This window comes from Euleptes europaea, chromosome 3, assembly GCF_029931775.1.
Source record: "Euleptes europaea isolate rEulEur1 chromosome 3, rEulEur1.hap1, whole genome shotgun sequence".
In the NCBI taxonomy this organism is placed as follows: Eukaryota; Metazoa; Chordata; class Lepidosauria; order Squamata; family Sphaerodactylidae; genus Euleptes; species Euleptes europaea.
The window spans coordinates 48,851,551-48,874,018 of NC_079314.1; the positions used below are offsets into that span (position 1 = coordinate 48,851,551).

General features: G+C 43.3%; 1 protein-coding gene across 1 annotated transcript in view; it reads left to right on the plus strand.

The window, feature by feature from the left end:
- Positions 1 to 17,056, plus strand: part of LOC130474782 (maltase-glucoamylase-like) — a 76,009-nt gene extending 58,953 nt beyond the window's left edge. The window contains exons 16-22 of the mRNA XM_056846481.1: positions 3,107 to 3,255; positions 6,774 to 6,862; positions 8,538 to 8,590; positions 10,144 to 10,274; positions 11,790 to 11,878; positions 13,341 to 13,390; positions 16,874 to 17,056. Of these exons, the coding sequence (XP_056702459.1) occupies positions 3,107 to 3,255; positions 6,774 to 6,862; positions 8,538 to 8,590; positions 10,144 to 10,274; positions 11,790 to 11,878; positions 13,341 to 13,390; positions 16,874 to 17,056 (744 nt within the window). The remainder of the gene's footprint in view (positions 1 to 3,106; positions 3,256 to 6,773; positions 6,863 to 8,537; positions 8,591 to 10,143; positions 10,275 to 11,789; positions 11,879 to 13,340; positions 13,391 to 16,873) is intronic.
- The last annotated feature ends 5,412 nt before the right edge of the window (positions 17,057 to 22,468 follow it).

Here is a 22,468-nt window from a genome sequence, read left to right on the forward strand (position 1 = left end):
ATCCTGCCAATCCACCGGGCTGCCAGCCAACCAGCTGAGGGCTGGCAGGCAGTGCGTGCACGTACATGCGCACACTGTGTGCGTGTCACTTCCAGGTTTACCCGGAAGTGACGTGGACACTCTGGCAACCTCGGCTAAAACTCTATGGAAGCCATAGAGTTTCGTCTGAGATTGCCAGAGCGTCTGCATCACGCGGGGTACATGCGTGTGCCGCTCCAGGTGTGCGTGCTTTGCGCACCACAGCCGCAGCCTCGCAAAGCTCCCATCGGTGGAGCTACGGGGCGTGGTAAGACTATGGCTGACTGCGAATTAGAAGCTAGGTTCATCTTAGGTCATCTGTGCAGTTCCACATTGGGACTATGCTCGTGCAGGCCAGCTTCTGGAGGATTTTTCTAGCATTATTTTAGACCTTAGAAACACTCTGGGGGAACCCCTCCCCTTTGGAGCACGTTAGCAACCATTTTCCCACTCAAACGGTCACATGCTCTGAGAGGAGCAGCTCCCTTTTTCTCAGTTTGTTCTTTGTATGAAGATGTCAAGGACTGATGACACTCTCTCTGTCTTTTGTGCTTGTGCAAATTCTGCCTTCAATTTACTCCCAAAGCCCGCTTGAACTGTGCCACATGTTTGAAGGCTAGCTTGTGGGAGAAAGTACTATCTTGCTCCAAGAATCCGGCAGCGAAAACATCTGCCCCGGTGGAGCACTCCCAAACCTTGCTTGCCAAATCCCCACTGGGGACTGACCATCACTTGAGCCTACCATCAGTCGTCTCAGCCCCATTAGTTCCACAAACGGAACTGATCCAGCATTGGTCCTGATCGCCAGCACTATGTGCATCCAAACTGCCTCCCAAAAAGTGGAAGGCAAAGACAAGGCATAAGGAAAAGCATCAGTCAGTTCCAAAACTGGTTCCGAAAGAACCCAGTTTGCCAGTTCTGACGGGCCCATCGATGGAGCAAACAGAACATGATGAACTGGCTCCACCTTGACCCTCTTTGATGCATACACCTTCACCAGTACTATCTATATCCAAGGGTGAAGTTGAACCGAATTGAGAAACACCTTCTGTTCTGACCCCCCCAACCTTTGGAACCTTCGGTTCTGTGGCATTTCTAAGAACATAAGAAAGGCCCTACTGGATCAGACCAAGGCCCATCAAGTCCAGCAGTCTGTTCACACAGTGGGCAACTAGGTGCCTCTAGGAAGCCCACAAACAAGACGACTGCAGCAGCATTATTCTGCCTGTGTTCCACAGCACCCAATATAATAGGCATGCTCCTCTGATACTAGAGAGAATACGTATGCAGCATGACTAGTATCCATTTTAACTAATAGCCATGAATACCCCTTTCCTCCATGAATATGTCTACTCCCCTCTTAAAGCCTTCCAAGTTGGCAGCCATCACCACATCCTGGGGCAGGGAGTTCCATAATTTAACTATCCGCGCATCCGCCTCCCTGGCAGCATTATCCTTATTATTTTCCCTCACCATTCTTACAAGAATGGGGTGACTACTCGATTCAACCCGAGCGTTCAGAACCGAGACACTCTTCATCCCGGAACTGCAGGTTTCCACTGGTGCAGGTGTACTCTGAAGGGGAGGGGCTCCTCCAGAGTGTTTCTAAGGTCTAAGAAAATGCTGGGGAAATCCTCTGGCTGCTGGCCTGCGCGTGGGCAGTCCTAATGTATGCCTGCACAGAAGACAACTCAGTGAACAACAGTTACAGGTAAGTGCAATACAGTGTTTCTCTCAGATATGTCCAACGCTCTGTACAGTATACTACAGTTTCATGTTTCCTTAATCAAGATCCTTTCAAAAGCATTCTTTGTTTGATGTCTTGGACAGTTATTTAACTAAACATTCTTTAATATACTGAAAACCTAAAACTGTTATCCATCTGAAGTTGTCAGGAAGAGGTTGTAGAGGAAAGTCGCCTGGCCTCTGCTGGGCTGTCCTCTGTAAAGGTGATCCCAAAGTTACTTCTAACCAAAACACTGAGCACAGGAAGCTTTCCTGAGCTCAGCGGGTAAGCTGCCACCAGCCCTTATTCAATCAGTTAGCCCCAGGCAGAGGATAAGGGCAACCTCTGCTTGCTGATACCAAATTAGTGCGTAAAACTCACCCTGCAAGGTAGGAGGCTCTGCAGGGGGAGAATTTACACAGACAAAAGTTTGGGTGTTAGTAGGTGGACCCACAAAACAATAAGGCACTCAGATTTAGACTTGAAGCCTCCAAAGTCAAAGAACACAACCAAAATATAGGTTAAATATTTATTCCAAAAATTTGTGCTCGTTACAGAAAAGCAAAAGGCTAATGAAGTGGTTTAAGCAGAAAATAATAGGTTTAACACAGCTAACTACACAGTAAGAGTCTTAGGTTCAAAAGTTTGGCAAAGCTTTAGGCAAGTTTCAAATAAGGTTTACCAGTTCCACAAAAGTCATAGCATCTTGGTATAGCATCCAGAGTTGTTTCCATAGTCAGTCCAACAAAAAGTCCCCCTAAAAGGGCAAATCAAAATGGGTTTTTGATGAAGCTGATATGCTGCTGCATATCCCAAGCATTCATAGATTATGGCTATCAACTGGCCATTTTTATCGTCGTAATCCCAAAAGAGTGACGACACATTGTCCAATGAGACCGAGAAGAAATCTATAAACCAGTAATTCAATGACGTGTCAAACATTGCCCCAGTCCTGCATCAGGATATGTCAAAAGGTGAGCTTGAGCCTGCAGAACTCAATTCACCTGGTACTCGTCAGTAGGGGATAAGGCCTTGTCCGACAGATTTGTTGCCCTGGTGACTAACGACCTTCAATTTAGGGAGGAAGAAAGGAGATTGTAAAGGCCTCACAGCTGCATCTTATTTTCCCCCCCACACACACACACAGGAGTGAATCTTTCAAAAGTGAAACCGTTCCCACAGCAATAAATTGCAGGCTGGAATGTTTGCATTCCAACCGCTCAGAGTCTAATATCAATCTAGAGTAGGCCAAAAGCCTGAACCAAAGAAATTATAACAGCAAGGAATTATGGTGACCCATTTCTTTGACAGAGGTGAGCAGTCAGCTTAAATGTTTCACCCTAAAATGCTACTCTTTCACAGGCACAAGACCCAGGTTCATTTGGAATTGAATTTGCTACAATTGCTCGATCGACTCTGCAGATTCGATACTCTCTCCTGCCATATTTATATACTTTATTCCATGAAGCCCATGTCTCTGGAAATACAGTGGCCCGAGGATTAATGCATGAGTAAGTTAACAATTGCTTTTTCTTCATCACAGATACGTTGTAAAGTAACCAACTACGCATTATATTTTCCTTGCATCCTATCCAAGTCCACAGTGGATCCTGGTGATCAGATGTGTGTCATAGGTTTCATGCTTGGAACTCAATACCCAGGCATGCAGGAGACTAATTTGGACTGAGAACAAGGTGCATGGGGAGAGGGACTTTAAGCCTCCCCTCCAGTATCATTTTTCTGACCTGAAATGGTTCTGGAGAACCACTGGTTTCCCACAAGGAAACTTAACACGTACCCAAAGTTTATATGCATTCTGCAGGTAAACAACCCAATCGTTATATGCATTCTGCAGGTAAACAAGGCAACTAGTGGCTCCCCATGACCATTTCAGGTTTGGAAATGGTGTGGGGGGAATGGCTTCAGCACCCTTTCCCAGTGTGCTGAGTTCCAGTTTGCACAGGGCGTCCATGAACCTGAGAAATGAGTTCTTAGGACAGAACTTGCAGTGCATATCAGACAGTAAGCAGCCAGGGACCTGGATAGGATTCAAGGATCATATAATATGTAGGTTGGCCCAAAGTGTTAAAAAGGCTTTTGGTCAGCTCTGGTAACAGAAAGAGTCTAGAATGTTTTTTTCCTTTCTTGTGTTCTTGTTCATTTAAATAACTGCATATGGGATAAAGGTGTTTATTGGCTTATTTTCCCTTCCTACCATGAGCAATGTAAGGAAAACCCAAATGATCAGTAGTAAAGCATCCCAATGTCCCTGAAGATGTCTTGCCAGGGACATTGGGACATTCAGGGAACAATCAAGTACTTTTATAAAGCTCAGACTTGGCCCTGTAATAATTTTCTGGATTCCCACCACAATCCCTACCTACACTTCATAGCCTCTTCTTGATTAACCAAAGCCTGACCCCTTTTAAACTTCTGATTTATTTCTGCATCTTCTATCAAGACTCTGTTCTTCCTCAGGAGGGACCTGCTTTCCTCACTGACTGCTACTCTGTGACCATACCCCTCCATGTAACTCTTTTTTTTCTTGGCTTGGGCAATTTCTATTCTCTGGTTTCCTCATTCTCATTTAAAGGCAAGATTCCCACACCATTCATGCATGTTCTTTGTTTATTGCAATGATGCAGAAGATCGTTATACTAAGTGTGGTCTTCTTTCACAGCAATAGCAAATTAACACAGGTATATGATATTGGCAGGAGCCCCGTGGCGCAAAATGGTAAGCTGCAGTACTGCAGTCCAAGCTCTGCTGACGACCTGAGTTCGATCCCAATGGAAGTTGGTTTTAGGTAGTCGGCTCAAGGTTGACTCAGCCTTCCATCCTTCCAAGGTCGGTAAAATGAATACCCAGCTTGCTGGGGGTAAGGGGAAGATGACTGGGGAAGGCACTGGCAAACCACCCCGTAAACAAAGTCTGCCTAGTAAACGTCAGGATGTGACGTCACGCCTTAGGTCAAGAATGACCCAGTGCTTGCACAGGGGACCTTTACCTTTTTATATGATATTGGCAGGCATTTCTTACTTTACCATTCAGAGGTGTTTTTTTTTTATTTAATTGGAGCCTTTTTAAGTCAACAAAACATTGTTTGGGGGGCTTCAAATAGAATTGTCAGAACAAGGGCAGACAGTATAGCTAGCTTTGCTCAGATTTGTCCGATGTAAGGTGACACTGAAAGTTTTTTTAAAAAAATAATGGAATAACTAAAGTCATGTAGTATTTGATGAAACTCAAATGGTAAGGACTCATACAAAAAGCAGTGTGGAAACCTCTTAAAATTGTATCCACATGGTAGTTACTCTATGCACTGAGGTGTTTAGCTACAGGAGCTTTCCATGGAAACCAAACCCCATAATAGCATTTTCAGTGCAGTGTTGCAAACTACCAACAGGGACTATTTTGTGGTGTAATGGAGACACAACTGCATGGCAACGTCTGGCCTATTCCAAGAGCCAACTTCATGGCAGATAGTTTTGCCCTAACAGCAGTAATCAAAGGTAGCCATTTGATGAAGTGATTTGAGGCAACTCACTCCTTTGGGTACCCCTAAGAGACAGCAGGTTGGGGGGGAGGGCGAGAAAAATATCAGTCATCACCTTGGACTTTTCACCTGAGGTACCAAAAAGGATAATGGCACGAACAGTTGCAGATCAGACAGCATTTGCCTTTACGTCCTTGCATATTTGACATAGAATTTGATGGTTGTTGGTTATTTTCAAAGCAAATCTTGACCTATTCACATGTGGGAGATCTGAATTCGGTCATTATCTTCTATATATTGAGAACTGAAACTGTTGATCTATGTTCATCATTTTCCATTGAGGGCATTTTTAATAAACACCCTTTCTTTGTATAAAACAAATGATAACTTATGGTTCATTTCTTTCTCAGAAGACAAAAAAACTTGTTTGGGTGAGTGGAGGAGAGGGGCATGATATGTTTCTTCTTCACATAGAAGGCCCATGAAAAAGTGCTGTCTTTAAACCTTTTCCATCAGGTTGATCTCTGAAACTTGTTTTGCCACAGATAAGTAGAGCTGGGTGCCTGAAGGAAGCCCTCGAGCACATTTTATCCATTCCTTGCTTTAGCTTCACAAAGACTGTCAATTATTTTAGAAAACAGAGTAGCTTAAATTTTGGTTTCTTTTTCTTTATTGCTGGCTTCAATCCCACTTAACCTTTAAAACTTTAGTGGTGCCATATTTTTATTTCCAGAAGACTATGTGGCTCATTCTGTATATGCACAGAGCAGGATGAGTTGCAATGTGTCACATGGGTATGAAAGCACGAGAGTCGCAGGTCTATAGGCGGGCAGCCAGCCAGCTGGAGCAGAGCAGAGCTAGAGCTGTCCAGAGACTCAGAAACAACAGCAAGAACCAGAAAGATGAGTAATGTGGCAGAGTGTAGAGCCTGGATATCTAGTTATCCAAAGCAGGGAGCAGTCCTGGCTAGTACACCAGCTGGTTTATGGATCTGGCCACTGTGTGAATAGACTGCTGGACTTGATGGGCCTTGGTCTGATCCAGTAGGGCCTTTCTTATGTTCTTATGATCTGGTGCACCAGCAGTGATCAGAAACCAACTGAGAGGTTTTGTAGGGAATGGATAGATCTGCCCTTCCTATCACCAATGGAGGAACTCTGATCCTGCCAAGACTTAGAGGATAGTGCTCTTTTCTTGAATAGGACTTACTTTCTTGAGTAAGACTCATACTTCGATCTGCCAAATGTGTACGGCTGTGCCTCATTCAGGTTACTGCTCGGCACCACCACCTTCTTTGCTCCCATGAGGGTTTCGGAGTGTGGACTGTGATGGTTCTGGAGGCAGATGGTCCATTTAGGCAATCACTGATTCACTGTCTGCACTGACTCCCTCACTAGTGTTGTGAATTGGACCTGAGGCCTTTCTCTGAAGATCTTGAGGCCCTTGAAACCACTTTGTGACAAGGACTGAGACATTCTGTCAGTTCCTAGAAAGAATACAATTTGCATTAAGTGGTTGAATTTTTAATCCTAGGTTTACAGCTGACCAGGAGACTCATGGCATAGACACTGCTTTCCTTTGGGGACCCGCTCTTATGATCACTCCAGTTCTTCAGCAGGCAAGTATTGAGTTCCTCAAAATGCTATAATGCTGGATGATGGTATACCATTTGTGATTTTTGGTTAGATGCAGGATGAACTTCTGTTGCCCATGCTGAGAATGCTGGTGCACAAACACAGTCAATTATCAAAAGAGATTGGTTTTTAGAGCTAGTTAATTATAAATTGATCCCAGTCAATTATCCAAAGAGACTGACTCCATGTGAAAAGTAAAGCAGTGAATATCTAGCTCTACTCTAGTGGTTTGCAAATTCTCCCGTAACTCTTGTCTGCCTTTGGAGACAGGGTTTGGCAAAGGGAAGGAGATGGGGGGAAAGCAGATTTAAACATTTCAATGTTTTATAAAAATGTGTCATAGTGCCAGGCTCTGAGAAAATGTTTGAACCACAATCAATATGGGTGGTTATTGCATAAATTATTCTTTGGTTTGGTTCAGACAATTGTGTGGACCCATGGCTTATTTTAATTATGGTTAGTATGTGGAACCAGGATTTGGCTCATAGACAACCATTCAGATCCTTGACCATTGCTGATTTCATCGACTTCAGACTTTCTGCCACCTCCTCCACAGGGACTCAGCTGGTATCTTGTCTCAACTGAGACAAGGACAGAAGTGTCCATTTTCATACATCACTCAAAACCTTTATTGGCATAAACATCATAAATTACATAAGCGTCAGTGGTCAAAGGCAAATCTCCTCCTAGTAGCATAATAAAGAAAGTTCACAACCGAGTCAATAATAATCCTATTCTTTGTTACAATAAGCTTACGGGTTTTACCATAATCCTATTGCCCCTCGAGCAATTGCAAGCTAGACTGTAAATAAATAGTGCGAAGGTCCTTATAGAATTTACAATGGAGCAAAATATGCTCATTATCCTCAATTTTGTTCATCCCACAAGGACACAATCTCTCAAGTTATTAAGCTAACTTCAAGCCATGGTTTCTGATCCTGATTGGATGGATCGTAACAAACCATTGTTAAGGTGATCATACTAATAATTTAATTAACCCATGGTTTTGCATGATGTCTGATCCCAGCTTTTGTTTATAAAGAGAACTTCTACTTGATGAGTATCATAGTGGGTACAGAACACAGGAAACCAACTTATACTGGTTTAATGGCTCTTGTACCTACTTTCAGCCCTAATCTAACAGACCCAAAAACCTGATGAACATGTATCCCCATGTGCATGTTCAAATGTACTAGTGGCTCCATTTCTGTTCCATGTATTTCCAGGTCTATGCATACTACACAGTATGAGTCTAGAATCTGCTGTCTATGTGGTTAACAACTGAAATATAATAAACTAATAAAAGGAGGGCACACATTTTTGGGGCTTGCTTGCCTGTCAGTCAGCACACTGGTCCTGAACCATAGAAAACTATATTACAGTCATGATCATAGTAATTTTGGATGTTTTAAAAACCAGATGCTTATGACATTTCTGTTTTAAGATTTAAGCACATTATGCACTCTTGAGTTCCATTGATTTCATGGGATAGATTTAAACAGGTACGTAAGTCTCTAGCTGGAATGTAAAATATGGACTAGTGTCACATTGTAATTTACTGTCCATGGTGTATTAGAATTGTATAAAAATCACAATATTGTGTTAACATTGATGAGTAAGAAATGTATAAAGTAGTCTGTGTTTTCATTATGTTTACAGGGAGCAAGATCGGTGGATGTTTATTTTCCAGCAGCACCCTGGTTTGATTATTACACGGTATGTAGTTATGAAGATGACATCCTTTTTATATATCATTCAGTGTTTTTTATAAAATCTCATTGACCTCGAGAGAGAACCAACTTTTTGTTGCTTTTGGGGGAACTGAGAAGTGTCCTTCAATTAACTCATTTATTGCCCAGTTTTCATAATAATTTTCATTTCCATCTTTCTTCTGTGCTCTGCTAAACCATAAAAGGCTACTGTTTCAAGAAAGTAAAATTGTGACTCAGTCTTTGAGGAGGGAAAATTCATTTTTCCTCACTTAATTTCACATTAAAACTTTGTGATTTATTTGTTAAGCACTGTGCATTTAAAACCCTGCTGTGATTCCATAAGTAAGTTATATTTTAAGTAACCAGGCAATCAGTGGGGTCAGTTCAAAATGACCACTATGGGTGCTTTGACCTGGACTTCATATTAAACATAGCATATATGCAAGATGGTTCCCATGGCACCATGTGGCCAGAAACATTTCAGTGAGTTTTCATTATTGCAGCATGAGATCACAGGGTTCTTGGATGCCTACTACCTGTTGCTCGACACTTGTATATCTTGGTGATAACATCCAGCCAGGAATGGGAAGTGGCTGGTTGAGTTCAGCTAGTGATAGCCTAACTGAAAGAAGAACATCTCCAGTCTGAGACTGGCCTGGATGCTAAGCTTATCCAACTATCAACTATCTCTCCTCACACCCCTTTATGGCAAGGTGATTGAGTTGTGGCAGCTCAACTCCAAAACCTCGTTGATTGATTGATATTGATTATCTTGACTCCTTAGAACATGGTTTCTAGCCTTGTTATGCAACTTGAAACTGCTTTGGTCACCCTGATAGCCAATCTGCATTGATAGCATACGGCTAACAGCATCATCAGAGAGACAGGGGAGTACAACCCACTGATTCTCCACAGCTTTTCATCCTATCATCCAGAGTATCTGCCTGGATCTCCCATTAGGGATTGCACTTAGAAGAACCAGACTCTGGTCTCCAACTGTCTTTCACTGATAGATTTCAGAAAGTAGTCCTGGGGGACTGCTGTTCATCTTGGTGGCATTTATACTAGGGCATTTCTGCCTTTGGTAACTATTAGTACACATTTGTAGCTGCCAATTTTGGTTTCATAAAGATGTACTAATTGACTTCAGTTGACTTAAAAGGTTGTAGATCTGTTTAGGATTGCACTAAGATTGGGAGTCTGATAGACCCTATTGCTGGAATATATAAACTGAGACTGCACCTTACCAGACAGCCTTCACTTCTCTTTGGTACCTATGCCTAGTTGGAGCAGTGAGGAAATATCATGCAGGGAATCTTGTCGACCACTGTGGATCATTTCATGGAAGAAGAAAAATTTCTGAGGAACCCTAGAATTCCTTGGAGTGGTTAAAAAAACCACTGACCTCACTGTTGCGGGGTTTCTTTTCTATTATTAATGCAGGAACTGGAAAAGTAATTTAAGTGCTGCTTCTGAAAATGCTTTATACAACAAGAGATTAGCTCTGTCCAGATTGCTTTCTAAAGAATTCTTTCACTGCATCCAATATTTTGGTAGGGTGATAAAATACCAACCTCCTGGCTCAATACACATGTCAGCATTCCTGCCCCACTGGAAAAGATCCCACTGTTTATCCGAGGAGGATACATCTTGCCAACACAAGCACCAGCCATGAGAACTGCGACAAGGTAAATAACTCATCTATTTTTTAAAAAATGATCTGATTCAAGCCTGTGTTGAATTTGGAACTATGCTGAAATTTGTCAATTTAGTACACAAAGCATGACCTAATAATTTGCAGTGAGGATGAAATTAGCCCACTTTTGAACGTTGAAAATGCATGTAATGTTAAGCCACATCTCTTCCTGCTTTTTGTAATAATTTGTCAGGACTGCATGCTTGTTTAATGCAATGTGTGAATACTTTCCTCTTTTAGAGGAAGAGTAGTCTTCCTCCTAGCCATGGGGTTTCTCTCAAGTTTTAATCTCTGGATCCCATTGAGACCCAACTGTCCCTCAGCAGCATGCCAAACTGTGTTGCACACAAAGCTGCTTTATACTGAATCATTTATACTGACCTTTGGTTAATTAAGGTCAGACTGGCAGTGGCTGTACAGGATTTTAGGAGTTCCACATCACTTACTACCTAACCCTTAACTGGATATGCCAGGGTTTGAACCTAGGACTTTCTGCATACCACACAGGTGCTCTACGATTGAGCCACAGCCCCTCTCCAAGGCAATGTTCTTCCTGCTTTGTTTAATATGGAATGCTCACATTTGGTTTCTCAGGACCATGATCAGCAGTTTCCTGTCTCAGTTTGAATAAACTCAAATTAGTGCTGTGGCAGTAATTTGCCCTGGGTTGGGGGTTGTTTCATGGATCACATGGGCCAATTTCCCCTCAATACTTACCGTATTTCTACTTGCCATCAAGAGGGTGTGCAGTATCCTATACCACATTTGTGTCACCCCTGTAAATGTTTAACTTTCTACCACAGCCATATTGATAAGTTTAATATAGGTATGTGGGAAAGCATGGGGGGGGGGGACACACAATCTGGAAATCTCCCATACCCCACTCAAATATTCCCCTTTAGAGTGTAATAAATTATCAGGGGAATAAGCAGCTATTCCCCTTCCTTTGAGTGACTGTTAACTGCTGTCAACCTTCTGTGTTCTTGGAGCAAGTTCAGACCTCAACAGGCTGTTTTTGATTCCTCCACCCCTTTCTTGTTGCTAATTTACACAATATCTCCCTGAATACCTGGGCAGTCCTCCAAGTATGTAGAAAACCCCACCTTGTCTATGATTGGCCTTCACAATTTGTATGGAGCCCTGTCACTTAACTGCTAGGGTTGAATGAATGCTAAATAATTGTAGCAGGTATCAGTTTCCTTAATAGTGTAAACAAGAAAGTCTGTTCTGTGATTCAGAGGTACCCTTGGGTCACAGTTCTGCTACTGTGACAGTGGGGTGGCTTTCACATTTCAAATGATTAGCCCTTGCCCTCTTTAAATTCACTCTGGGTCTCTGCATTCACATGGGTCTCCCATTGTTATCAATGTCAGATGGGATAATCTGCAAATGTACAATTATTTTCTCTTACGTTGCTGCCTCTGGGATCAAGAGCTCCCATTTGCTCATCTTGTTTCTTGACATTCTCTTACCTACATTTTATGTCAATAATGCTTTTAACCAATAGCCGCCTAAATCCATTTGGCCTCATTGTTGCTCTGAATGAACAAGGGGAAGCCTCAGGCTCTGTCTTCTGGGACGATGGTGAATCCATTGGTGAGTGAAAACTGTTGTAAGGCAATTAGTGTCTTCTGGTCTTCTCAGGCTGGGCGTTTATGCTGTATGTTTGGAGCAGTGTCAGGTGAATGGGGCTGGTGCTCAATCACTACTTTAAGTCAGAAATGATTCCTTTGAAAACATCCAGGGCCGTGTCCGCACTTACCATTTGCGGCACCGGCTTCCGCGGGCTTTCCTTGCATGTTCCCACTGCAACTCACCCGAAGGATTCCCAGGACGTCTCCAGAGCACAGTTTCTCCGCAGTAAGAGGATCCGCTGATAAGGCGAGTTAAAAAAATAAAGCGTCCTCCACACTCGGTGCCTTGAAATGGGAACATGCAATGCGTCCTCAATCCTGCTGCCAGCCCCAATCCTTGCACTCGCCCCGCCTCCCTTACTAAAGCTGAACCAATCGCAACCCTTGCTTGGAGCACCGACTGGGCATGCCTGGAAGCTTGCCGGTCTGGGGATTTTCAAGTGCAGCGGGGAAAGGAGGCGAGTGGGAACAGGAATTTAAAAGCGGTCTGGATTCTTGTGTACTGGATGCGAGTAATTTGCAAGGTAAGTTGCTAGTGCGTCAACGGGCCAGGTGATGCTAGCATAAAATTGGTATCCAAAGCTGTTATATTACTTTATCAAATAGCTAAGTGCTTCCTCCCTATGTGGTTAAAGACCCACACATTTGGAACAGCCATGGTTACAATTTGGGGTTCTGCAAACCTAGGGGAGCCCTCAGGTTTGCAGAAAAATCTGCTTTAAAAAAAGGAGCGAGGGAGGAATCCCCACATGTTATATGTGAAGCTGCATTATGCTGAATCAGACCATTGGTCTATCTAGGTTAGTGTTATTTAGTTAGACTAGCAGCAGCTCTCTGCGATCGCAGGCAGGGGTCTTTCACATTACCTACTGGCTGATCCTTTTAACTGGAGGTGCTGCTGCTTGAGCCTGGGACCTTCTGCATGCCAGGCAGATGCTCTGCCACTGAACCATGGGTCTCCTCCATGATCCCTGGTAAAAGTGAGATATACACATGCACGGACATTGTCAAAAAAGGGTTGGCATATTGGGTTGCTGTTTCAGTCCAAAATGGTACCTGGCACAGCAGCAGTGGCCATCATAACCAGTGCAAGGATGGGGAGGAAGTGAGAGGGGATGCAGAGCCAGAGCAGGGGAAAGGAATCAGCAGGAAGGAGAGGGGGCTGGATCGGGGGGGGGGGGAGCAGGGGCTATTTTCTTGTCCTCGCAGCCCCCCCTCTTGTTTTATGCAGCCAGCAAAAACAGCTGACATCCACAAATTCCTTTTCCTTAATGTGTGAAAGAAAGAAAAGAAATTGGTGAAATAAAGCTTGAATGGGCAAGCATCCAAATTGGCTTATTGCGTTTGTGGTTGGGTATTGTTCTCAAATCAAAAGATTCTTTCTTGGGAAACCTGATACTAACCCCAACATTTTGTTTTGACAGACACTACAGAGAATGGAATGTATTTCCTGGCCAAATACACATACGCAGAAGTAAGTTGAAGCAAGGAGCGGTGGACAGAAACTGGGCAAATGAGGGATATGTTCAGCAGGGGTGGGTAGGAGAATGGCTAGTGCTGCCCAAAATGTAGTATAGTATAGTACAGGCCAAGAAAACAGAGAAAAGAGTGGAAACTGGGCAGGGAAAGTGGCAGTAGATTACAGGTGAAGAAAGGAGAAATGGACAAGATGGGGCAGAAACATCCTTTTCCAAAGGGAAGAGACCCCTATCCAGATGCTCATGTTAAGAATGTTCCAGAAACAGCTGCTAAGCAGCAGCTGCCAGCAATCTTGTGTTTTGAAAATACCCAGTGAGTCATCTTTCTAGTTCAGCTCTCTAATACAGGACACAGAATTGCATCCCTGCCTACCTTTCTTTTGGCTGTCTTCGAGGAAGAGGATGCCCTAGCCTTTCCCCTGATTGCAATTCACTGCAGTTAATTTCTCTAATGGTTAGGAAGCTTCTAGAAACGGTGTCTTTGCAGATAGGAAAATGAGTAGTTTTCTTCTTTTTGATACCCTCATGAATATCTGAAAACTGTCCATGCATTTCTCCTTAAAAGCCTTTCCTCATCAGCTTCCTGTTGTTTGTTCTGGTGGCAAACATGACTGTAGTTATAAGTCAGCTTGCAGAGTATATCATTAGCAGATATTTTGCTGTGAAGCAATAAAATCCTGGACATCAATTAGATACTAATGAAGTATTTACTGATGGATAAAACAGAGAAAGATCTAGGCAGAAGCCATTTGCCTTTTAAAAATAAAAAGGGGGGGGGAGACACTCCAAACACTTGCAAAGATTTTCATGGCATTTAGTCCCCAAGAATGCAATTAATAGGAGCAATTCAGAGGAACACAATGACATTAATATTCCTGTGGTGCTGTTCCCAGACCTGCTGCTTCCAGCTCTGACAGTGAATGGGAGAAGAGACAACTGTTTTTGTGTGTGATTATCTCTACAGACTTATGTCAGATCCTCCTTGTACTACAGCAGATGCTGCCCAGTGTTCCAGGCTTCCCTTTTTATCTCCCTGTCTTAGAGAAAATGCCATCATCTCAGTGGAAAAGTGTATGTGTGTGTGTGTGGGGGGGGAGATTGTGCTCCTTTTTGCTGGTATTTGGTGTATAGCGAATTGAGGATGTTAACTACAGAAGGACAGTTAACTGCTTTTATACTCAAGTTGGAAATCACTTTGCATTTGATTGCCGGCTCAGTAATACATCCACTTTTCATTGCATTGGCTAGATTTCCATCCATAAATTTAGTGCCTGAATTCTGGATGTAAAACAGAAGTCTATGAGAGGCCTTAGGCTACTCCCCATATTCTTAATTGTTTTTAAAACAATTCTTTAAAATAATTTGTCTCCTTTCATAATTGATTTAAGCTCTTTAGAGATTACTTTGTTCCATTCTAATGTGATATATTCAACTTTTCTGTGCCTGCAATTACCTTAATTATATTTTGAACAATGGCTCCTTTGTAAGGCTATTTAAGGAAGGGTTCCTTAAATTTATTGATCTGTTCCTATCCTACCTTTTTCTTTTTTTTGTAAAGAAAAATATCCAAGGCAACTAACAATTCAATAACTATAAAATACAAGCAAATAAATATAAACACACAGTAGGATTTTCTTCTAATTAGTTGGCCAGTTAGTGGAGAAAGAGGGGGAAAAGGAGTCAAGCAGGTCAATAGATGGGGCCTTGCTAACAGTGCAATCCTAAGCAGTGTTACACCCTTCTAAGTCCATTGACTTCAGGGAACTTTGAAGGACACAACTCTGCTTAGGAGGTGCTATTATAAGACCTGGGAGTCAGCCCCACTGAATAAAATGGGAGTTATTTCTGAGAAGACCTGCTGCCTCAGTCTCCCTCTGCTGCTTTAATCCAGCCAGGCAAGTCACACATTCATTTAGCTCTAAGGTCTCTTTACTGCTTGAGAAGCACTTAAAAGCTACTCAACCATTGGTAGAATTTCCCCAGGGGGTAGTTTTTATTCCTGCTTCAGCTTTTAGTGCTCGAGAGTTGCTCTCTTAAAAAAAACCTGGGAGCAATAAAGGCATGAGAGTATCCTCTGCTCAGTGGCTGTCTAGACTGGGTGTGCTTGTCTACCAACTCTTGGGCAATGCAAATAAACTAGGTGCAGGCATCAAGGGCACTGTGGGCACTGGTCGTGTGAGCTGCACAGCAGATGTGCAGTCAAGTCCTCCCCACCAAAAGGGTTGCACAGTGTTGTGGATAGGTTGCCTTTGGGTTGATTTCAGTTCAGTCCAAGCTGTAGCTGGGATCCACCGAAAATATTCAATGATGGAAGTCCTTCTGCCTAACCTATATCCTTCTGCTTCAGCCCAAAATGCCCCCTGAAATGCTCCTTATTGGTGGGCAAGGGACCCCCATGAAAAGTATGAATTGGAGGTTTGCTACAGTAGGATGAATCTGTGAAAACTGCCCCCCTTCCATCAACATAAATCTTCTGTGGGATCCAAGCCCATGTCCCTGACCTTTTCATTATCTTCAGACTCTGGTGTTTCCTCAGAATTAGAGCTCCTTTGCTTCCTCAATCTATTGAAAACAATAGTGTGTTGGATCAAAAGGGACTATTCCATTAGCAGAACAGCACTTCCATTGATGGAGGAGGGGAGGGTGATTTCCATCAATTTCACCCCTCATTGCAGACCCTCACTTCCGCCTCATGTGGTTCTTTACCTCCCCTAGAACAGAATTTTAGGGGTCTCACTGAGCAGGAGAGAGAAAGAAGGCCAAGTCCTGCTCTACCAGCTTCACTCCACTGACAGTGCTTTGGATCCAATATGGGAATTAGCTGCATCTAGCAGAACCTGTCATGATGATAGATGGCCACGGGTAAAACTATCTTTGATGTGGTAGGTCCTTGCTTGGATCTGCCATCATGTTTGTTTTTTCCTGAAGCTGGAGGCTAACGATTTGATCAGGGAGTAGTACTGGGATATATAGTGCTGGGATATATAGTGAATCAATGCCCCAGTCTTAATCCCTTCAAAGTGCTGTTAGCTTCCCATGGAGAAAAAAAATACATGTTTCTATATTTTCCCCATATGGCCTTTACAATATATTCAGAAATTTAGATTGGACAAACAGAAAAACTTACAGACACCATCCTGTGCAATGCCTGCAGGTGCACTGGGTTTCCTGCAGTGTTGGATCTCGTGCATCATGTGCTGGCTAATGTTTGGGCAACAAAAAAATTCTTATGTACAAACATGCTGTAAAGTATGTACCAATTGCTCCAGTGTGTAGCAGTTTGTATGTCTACATTTCTGTGCTGTGCCATCAGTCTGGTGCCAGGATTCAGACAGAATGTTTTCTTTTGATGGACTTGCAATCAGGTAGAACAGGATGGTTCTTTGTATTACTAAGAAGAGCAATGTTTAAAAGCTACATTCATTTCTTGTTATTCTGTATCCTTCTATAAAGCCTAAAACACTTCTGATTTGTTTTAGGGTCACCTGACCACCCGTATTGTTCACAACAACTACCGGGGGGTGGATTCTCTGACATACGACACAATTCATATCCTTGGCGTCACTTCAAGACCTAATGCTGTTGTTCTGAATGGAAAAGGCATCCGCAGCAATGACATACATTATGGGGGAAATGGGGTAAGAGTTGTGTTTATGAATTGATAAGACATCTACTTTAGAGTAACTGATGAGATATGGATTTGGAGTGGGAACAGATTGAAGATGGTGTGGGTTTGTTTTGGGGCTCTAAGAAATGTATCTCTTGGTATCTCTTTGCTGTGGGGGTCTCTGCTATGGGAGTTGTGGGTAAGCTTCATTGAGCTGCGCTATCTCTTAAAGTCTGTGTATTGGGAGCATCACTCAATTGGAATAGATTTATGCATACTCCTGGAATTTACACTTCCTCATGTGAAACAGGGCAAAGAAAATTATTTTTTTGAAATTTTAGTGACAGTTATTCATGGGTGAAAATGTCTCTAAAAATCCCCAAGTTTTGAATATGTCGCATCCAGGGGACAAAACAGCGGTAGCTTTGCTGACTGGCAAGTTACTAAGAGGATGGATTACTAAAGGGAGAGTGTAAGATAAGGGCTGGGCAACTGATTCCTGTTTTTATTTTCCTCCTATTGTGGCTCCACACCCATTCCCACTGGCTAATGGAAAGCCAGTGGTGTGAACTTGTGTGGTAGTCACTGTAGTGATCCATCCCAGCTCTCCTTGTCCTTGATTATCCAAGAGGCAGTGGGGGATCTGCATGTTTTTGAAGGAGTTAGCTCTCACTTGGCCCCTTTTGGGATATTTGGTTAATAGAGCAGAGTTTGCCCAGTAATAGAAGCGTGATACTGAGTGCAGTAAATAACTCTCCCAAGAAATATATTGCAAAAAGTAAACACTTATATGTATTCAAGTAGATTCAGTTCACCTTTAGGTTGCAGAACGAAAGGAGAGAAAGTAGTCTAATCTAAAGAGTACCTTTTCTATCACAAGTGGCCAGCTAAACGTAGTATTATGTGTATGAGGGCATTGTTTCTACAGGAGAGACCTGTAGTGACATGACTCCATGCAGAGCCATGCGGAGAATGAGGAAAAACAAAGGATGAAGATAGAGAGAGGGAGGGGTCACAGGGCAGCTCCCAGGTTAAGACAAAGAGAGAGACATCCCAGTCAAGGAGATAACACTTATACACACTTAGAGTGATGTAGCGCCCCCTAACGTCCAGGTATGCTGAGTCGCATACTTCAACACTTCCCTTTTGTTGTATGGAGTAGAACCTGCCACTGTGTGTGTGTAAAGGGCCGTCAAGTCGCAGCCGACTTATGGTGACCCCTTTTGGGGTTTTCATGGCAAGAGACTAACAGAGAGGTGGTTTGCCAGTGCCTTCCTCTGCACAGCAACCCTGGTATTCCTTGGTGGTCTCCCATCCAAATACTAACCAGGGCTGACCCTGCTTAGCTTCTGAGATCTGACGAGATCAGGCTAGCCTGGGCCATCCAGGTCAGGGCAGAACCTGCCACTACTCATACTTAATTGCTGTCCTTTGCTGTCAGCTGTTGGAGGCAATGAGTGGTGAGCTGTTATACACACGCACCCTTCCTTGCCTGCTAACTCTTTAGCCAGTCATGTTATTTGGTCTATTCATGGATCAATGGCCAGGCACCTGGTTGAGACCTTTTTGGCCACAGACTGAGATCTTTACTTTTCTAGGAGCAAAGGAGCATAGGAAGCTAGTATCAGAACATTAGCAGGCATTCTACGGAAACTAATAAAAGAACCAAAAACAATACAGCTTACTAGGTTGTACAAGTCACTGATTTTACCTTGACTTTCCTTTCTGAGGTATGGGCACAAGCAAAGATTGAACTTTGAAACAGAGGCTGGTCCAAGCACACTTCACACATCTTCACAGAGTGTGTTAAACCTCTTAACTCTTGCTATCCCAAGAGAGAAACACCATGAAGTCTAAAGAGTAATCAGTATAGATCTTGGAAGCTAGGCAGCATCGGCCCTGGTTAGTATTTGGATGGAGACCACCAAGGAAGTCCAGGGTTGCCATGCAGAGGCAGGCAATGGCAAACCATCTCTGAATGTCTCTCTCCTTGAAAACCTGACAGGGTCGCCATAAGTCAGCTGTGACTTGACAGCACTTTCCCCCACCATGTGCTTCAAGCCATGTCCTCTCAAGTGAGCCATAGATGAAAATTAGGGATGGAAAATGAGCTGGTGTGGGGTAAAAATGAGTTGGTGATGACTGCATCTGGCATACAGGGAAACAGCCTACTTTGAAGGACCCAGTTGCCCAGAATCCTTCAGGATTTGCTGGAGGAGCCCAGGTTGTATATTAGGTAAACCAAGCTTGGCCTCCCTGCAAAGTGCTAAGATTTAGCCAGCATGTGAATTTATCTGGAGGCTTGTGCTGTTAGCAAGTGTAGCCACTACAGCAGAAATGGAAGACTTGTACGTTCATTTACTGGAAAGCTGACTGTTTAGAAATGGCATTGTTTCTGCGTGGCTATAAAATGGTAGCCCTCTACAGATCATTAGGGCATTGTGTTACAACAGCTTAGTTAGGGCTAAGAAAAAAGCCTGGCCTGCAGCTGGGGTGTTTCATTATAATTCTCATACAACACGCACACATCCTGCCAGAACAGACAATGTCCTTTAGCAACTGGGAAAAAGAAATTAATAGTGTTAAGTACATGTTGTAGGGGGGAAAGGCAAACAGTCAACATAAAGCAGTTTGAATGAACTAGGCTGGCACATTAGAAGTCTCTCTCTCCCTCTCATTATTTTTAATACCAAAACAGCAATGTGATAGTTATGTCTTTGAAAAATGTGGTTTCCATCTAGCTTCAGTTATGACTCTCAGTTGATCTGAGGGTGGAATACACAAAGGATCATATGGTGCAAATTTTCCTTACGGAGAAAGGCCTTGCCTTACAGAATGTAGAATTTACAGCCATGAGATGGGAAGGAGGCCATTCGGTTTAAAAGGGGGTTGGACAAATTTATGGAGGATAGCCAAATGGAAATTCTGGGTGGAGATGCAGGGGAACAGTCAGCAGGGGAGGCTGGTGGCTAGTAAGCCCTGGCTTGTGGGTTTCTCTATGGCATCCAACTGCCCACTGTTGTGAACTGGGTATTGGACTAAATGGACCTATTCAGCTGAGGCTGCAGGTGGAATGTGGAATGTGAAGCTGCTTGAAGAACTGGTCCAAAGCATTCCTCATGGATTGGACTCAAAAGGTTGCTACTGAAAACCAGTTGTCATTAGTGTGGAACTTATCCTGTGGAGTTCTGCAAGGCCATTTCTATTCCCCATGCTTTTCAATCTCTATGTAAAACTTGTAGGGCAAATAATTCATAGCTTTGGGGTTGGTTGTCATCAATATGCAGATGATTCCAAACTCTATACATCCTTATCTGAATCTCCTGGTGATGTGCTAGAGGTCTTGGACAAGTGCTCGGCTGCTGTGGTAATTTAAATAAGAGTGAACAAATAGTAAACTCTGAAAAGACAGAGGTAATGCTGGTTGGAAAGGTGGAGTTCTTGAAGGACATTGTGCTCCCCACTTTTAATGGAGTTCAGCTGACCCTTGTTGACTCAGTGAAGAGCCTTGGGGTTATACTGGACCCATTGTTATTGCTGCAGAAGCAAATTAATGCAGTTGCAAAAAAGGATTCCTTCCAACTCAGCCTAGCTCATAAGATGGCCCCATACCTTGATACAGCTAATCTGGCCACCTGGATCCGAGCTGCAGTGACATGAAGACTGGACTACGTTAATGCACTGTACATTGGTTTCCCTTCAAAATCAACTCAGAAACTGCAGTTAGTTCAGATTGAATGCCATGGCTCAGCTATTTTATCAGGAGATAGATGGAGCATGCATATGACTCCCATTCTGCAGACACTCCACTGGCTGTCCATCAGTGACTGGGCTCAATTTAGTGTATTGGCTATCACATACAAAGCCCTTCATGGCCTTGGGCCCTCATATTTGTGAGGCCACCTTCCCCCCCCCCATCCTCCATCATGACAGCTTTGCCAACCTACAAATGGGCAAGATCAATAACTGACCATACACATGCCTTCTCTGTTGTGGCCCCTACCTTATGGAATGGCCTGCCTTGAGTAGGGCTTTTCTACACAGGCAATAGAGTTGCACTGTACAAAATGATCCACAATGTTACTTGGATAAATTATTAGGGTCTGTGGTCTATACTACTGTGTATAGCTTGCTGTAAGTAGGATCCTACAGGTGAATTTGCATCATTTAATGTGTCATGTTAATACTTATGCTTCAGTTCAGTTCTGTGTTGAGTTTTCTGGTTGGTGTTGCAACCCTAATCCTATTGCATTGTTTATTGAATGTCCATTCCTGTTGATTGTGTTGACTGTGTAATATGCCTTGACTCCCAGTGAGAAAGGCAGACTATAAATAACACACATAAATAAACAAATATGAAGTAACTGCCCCCCCCCTCCGATGTGGGATTAGCGATTCAGGAAATCTCAGTGCCTCTCATGTCTGAAGAAAAGCTCTGGGGAGTAGGTAAAAAAAAGGTAAAAACCTTCCTGTCATGTGGACTATTGTATCCAAAATCCCTTAAAGTGCCCTATTTCACTCCAAATATTTCTCATGATTTAACGTCCAGTGTGTTCAGACCCAATGGCCCTTAAAATTATTCTGCCCTCTGATGGGCCGTGGCGCAGAGTGTTAAGCTGCAGTACTGCAGTCAAAAGCTCTGCTCTCATGACCTGAGTTTGATCCCGACGGAAGTCGGTTTCAGGTAGCCGGCTCAAGGTTGACTCAGCCTTCCATCCTTCCGAGGTCGGTCAAATGAGGACCCAGCTTGCTGGGGGTAAAGGGAAGATGACTGGGGAAGGCACTGGCAAACCACCCCGCAAACAAAGTCTGCCTTGGAAACATCGGGATGTGACGTCACCCCATGGGTCAGGAATGACCCGGTGCTTGCACAGGGGACCTTTACCTTTTTACTGATGGCCCATGAAGCAATCCAGAAGCAAAAGCAAGAATTCTCTCCCAAGCTCATAGTCCTATTTAATCAGAGATAAAATCACCAAAGGCTCAGGCAACTTTTGATGGTTTTTGCCAAGCTTTCTAGATGGGAAATGTAGTCAAGATAAAGTGCTGCAATATATGACAGTGCTTCTAATGTCCTCCTCATTGAACAAGTTGGTTAAGCAAAGCAAGTGACAGGACATGAGGTCCTGCCTAGAGGAAACATGGGGGGGCTCTCTTTTTAAAAGGAAAATGTCCGAATGCGTAGTCTTAATTAGTTTAAAGCAGTGACAACTCAAGGAAAGCCACATTAGCCATTACCATCAACCAAAAGAGGCACATGACAGTTGTATTCCCTATGCACCACCCTACCACACACACACTAATAGAAGAATATAATAAATAACTATTAATATTACATATATAACTACAAACAATAACCTTTTTAATTACATCTGAGCATGTAGAGCTGTCTCTCCCCATCACTGTTGAACCCTTTACTTTCCTTACTGCTTTCTCACTCCCTCCTCAGCATGAGGCACAGCAGCTC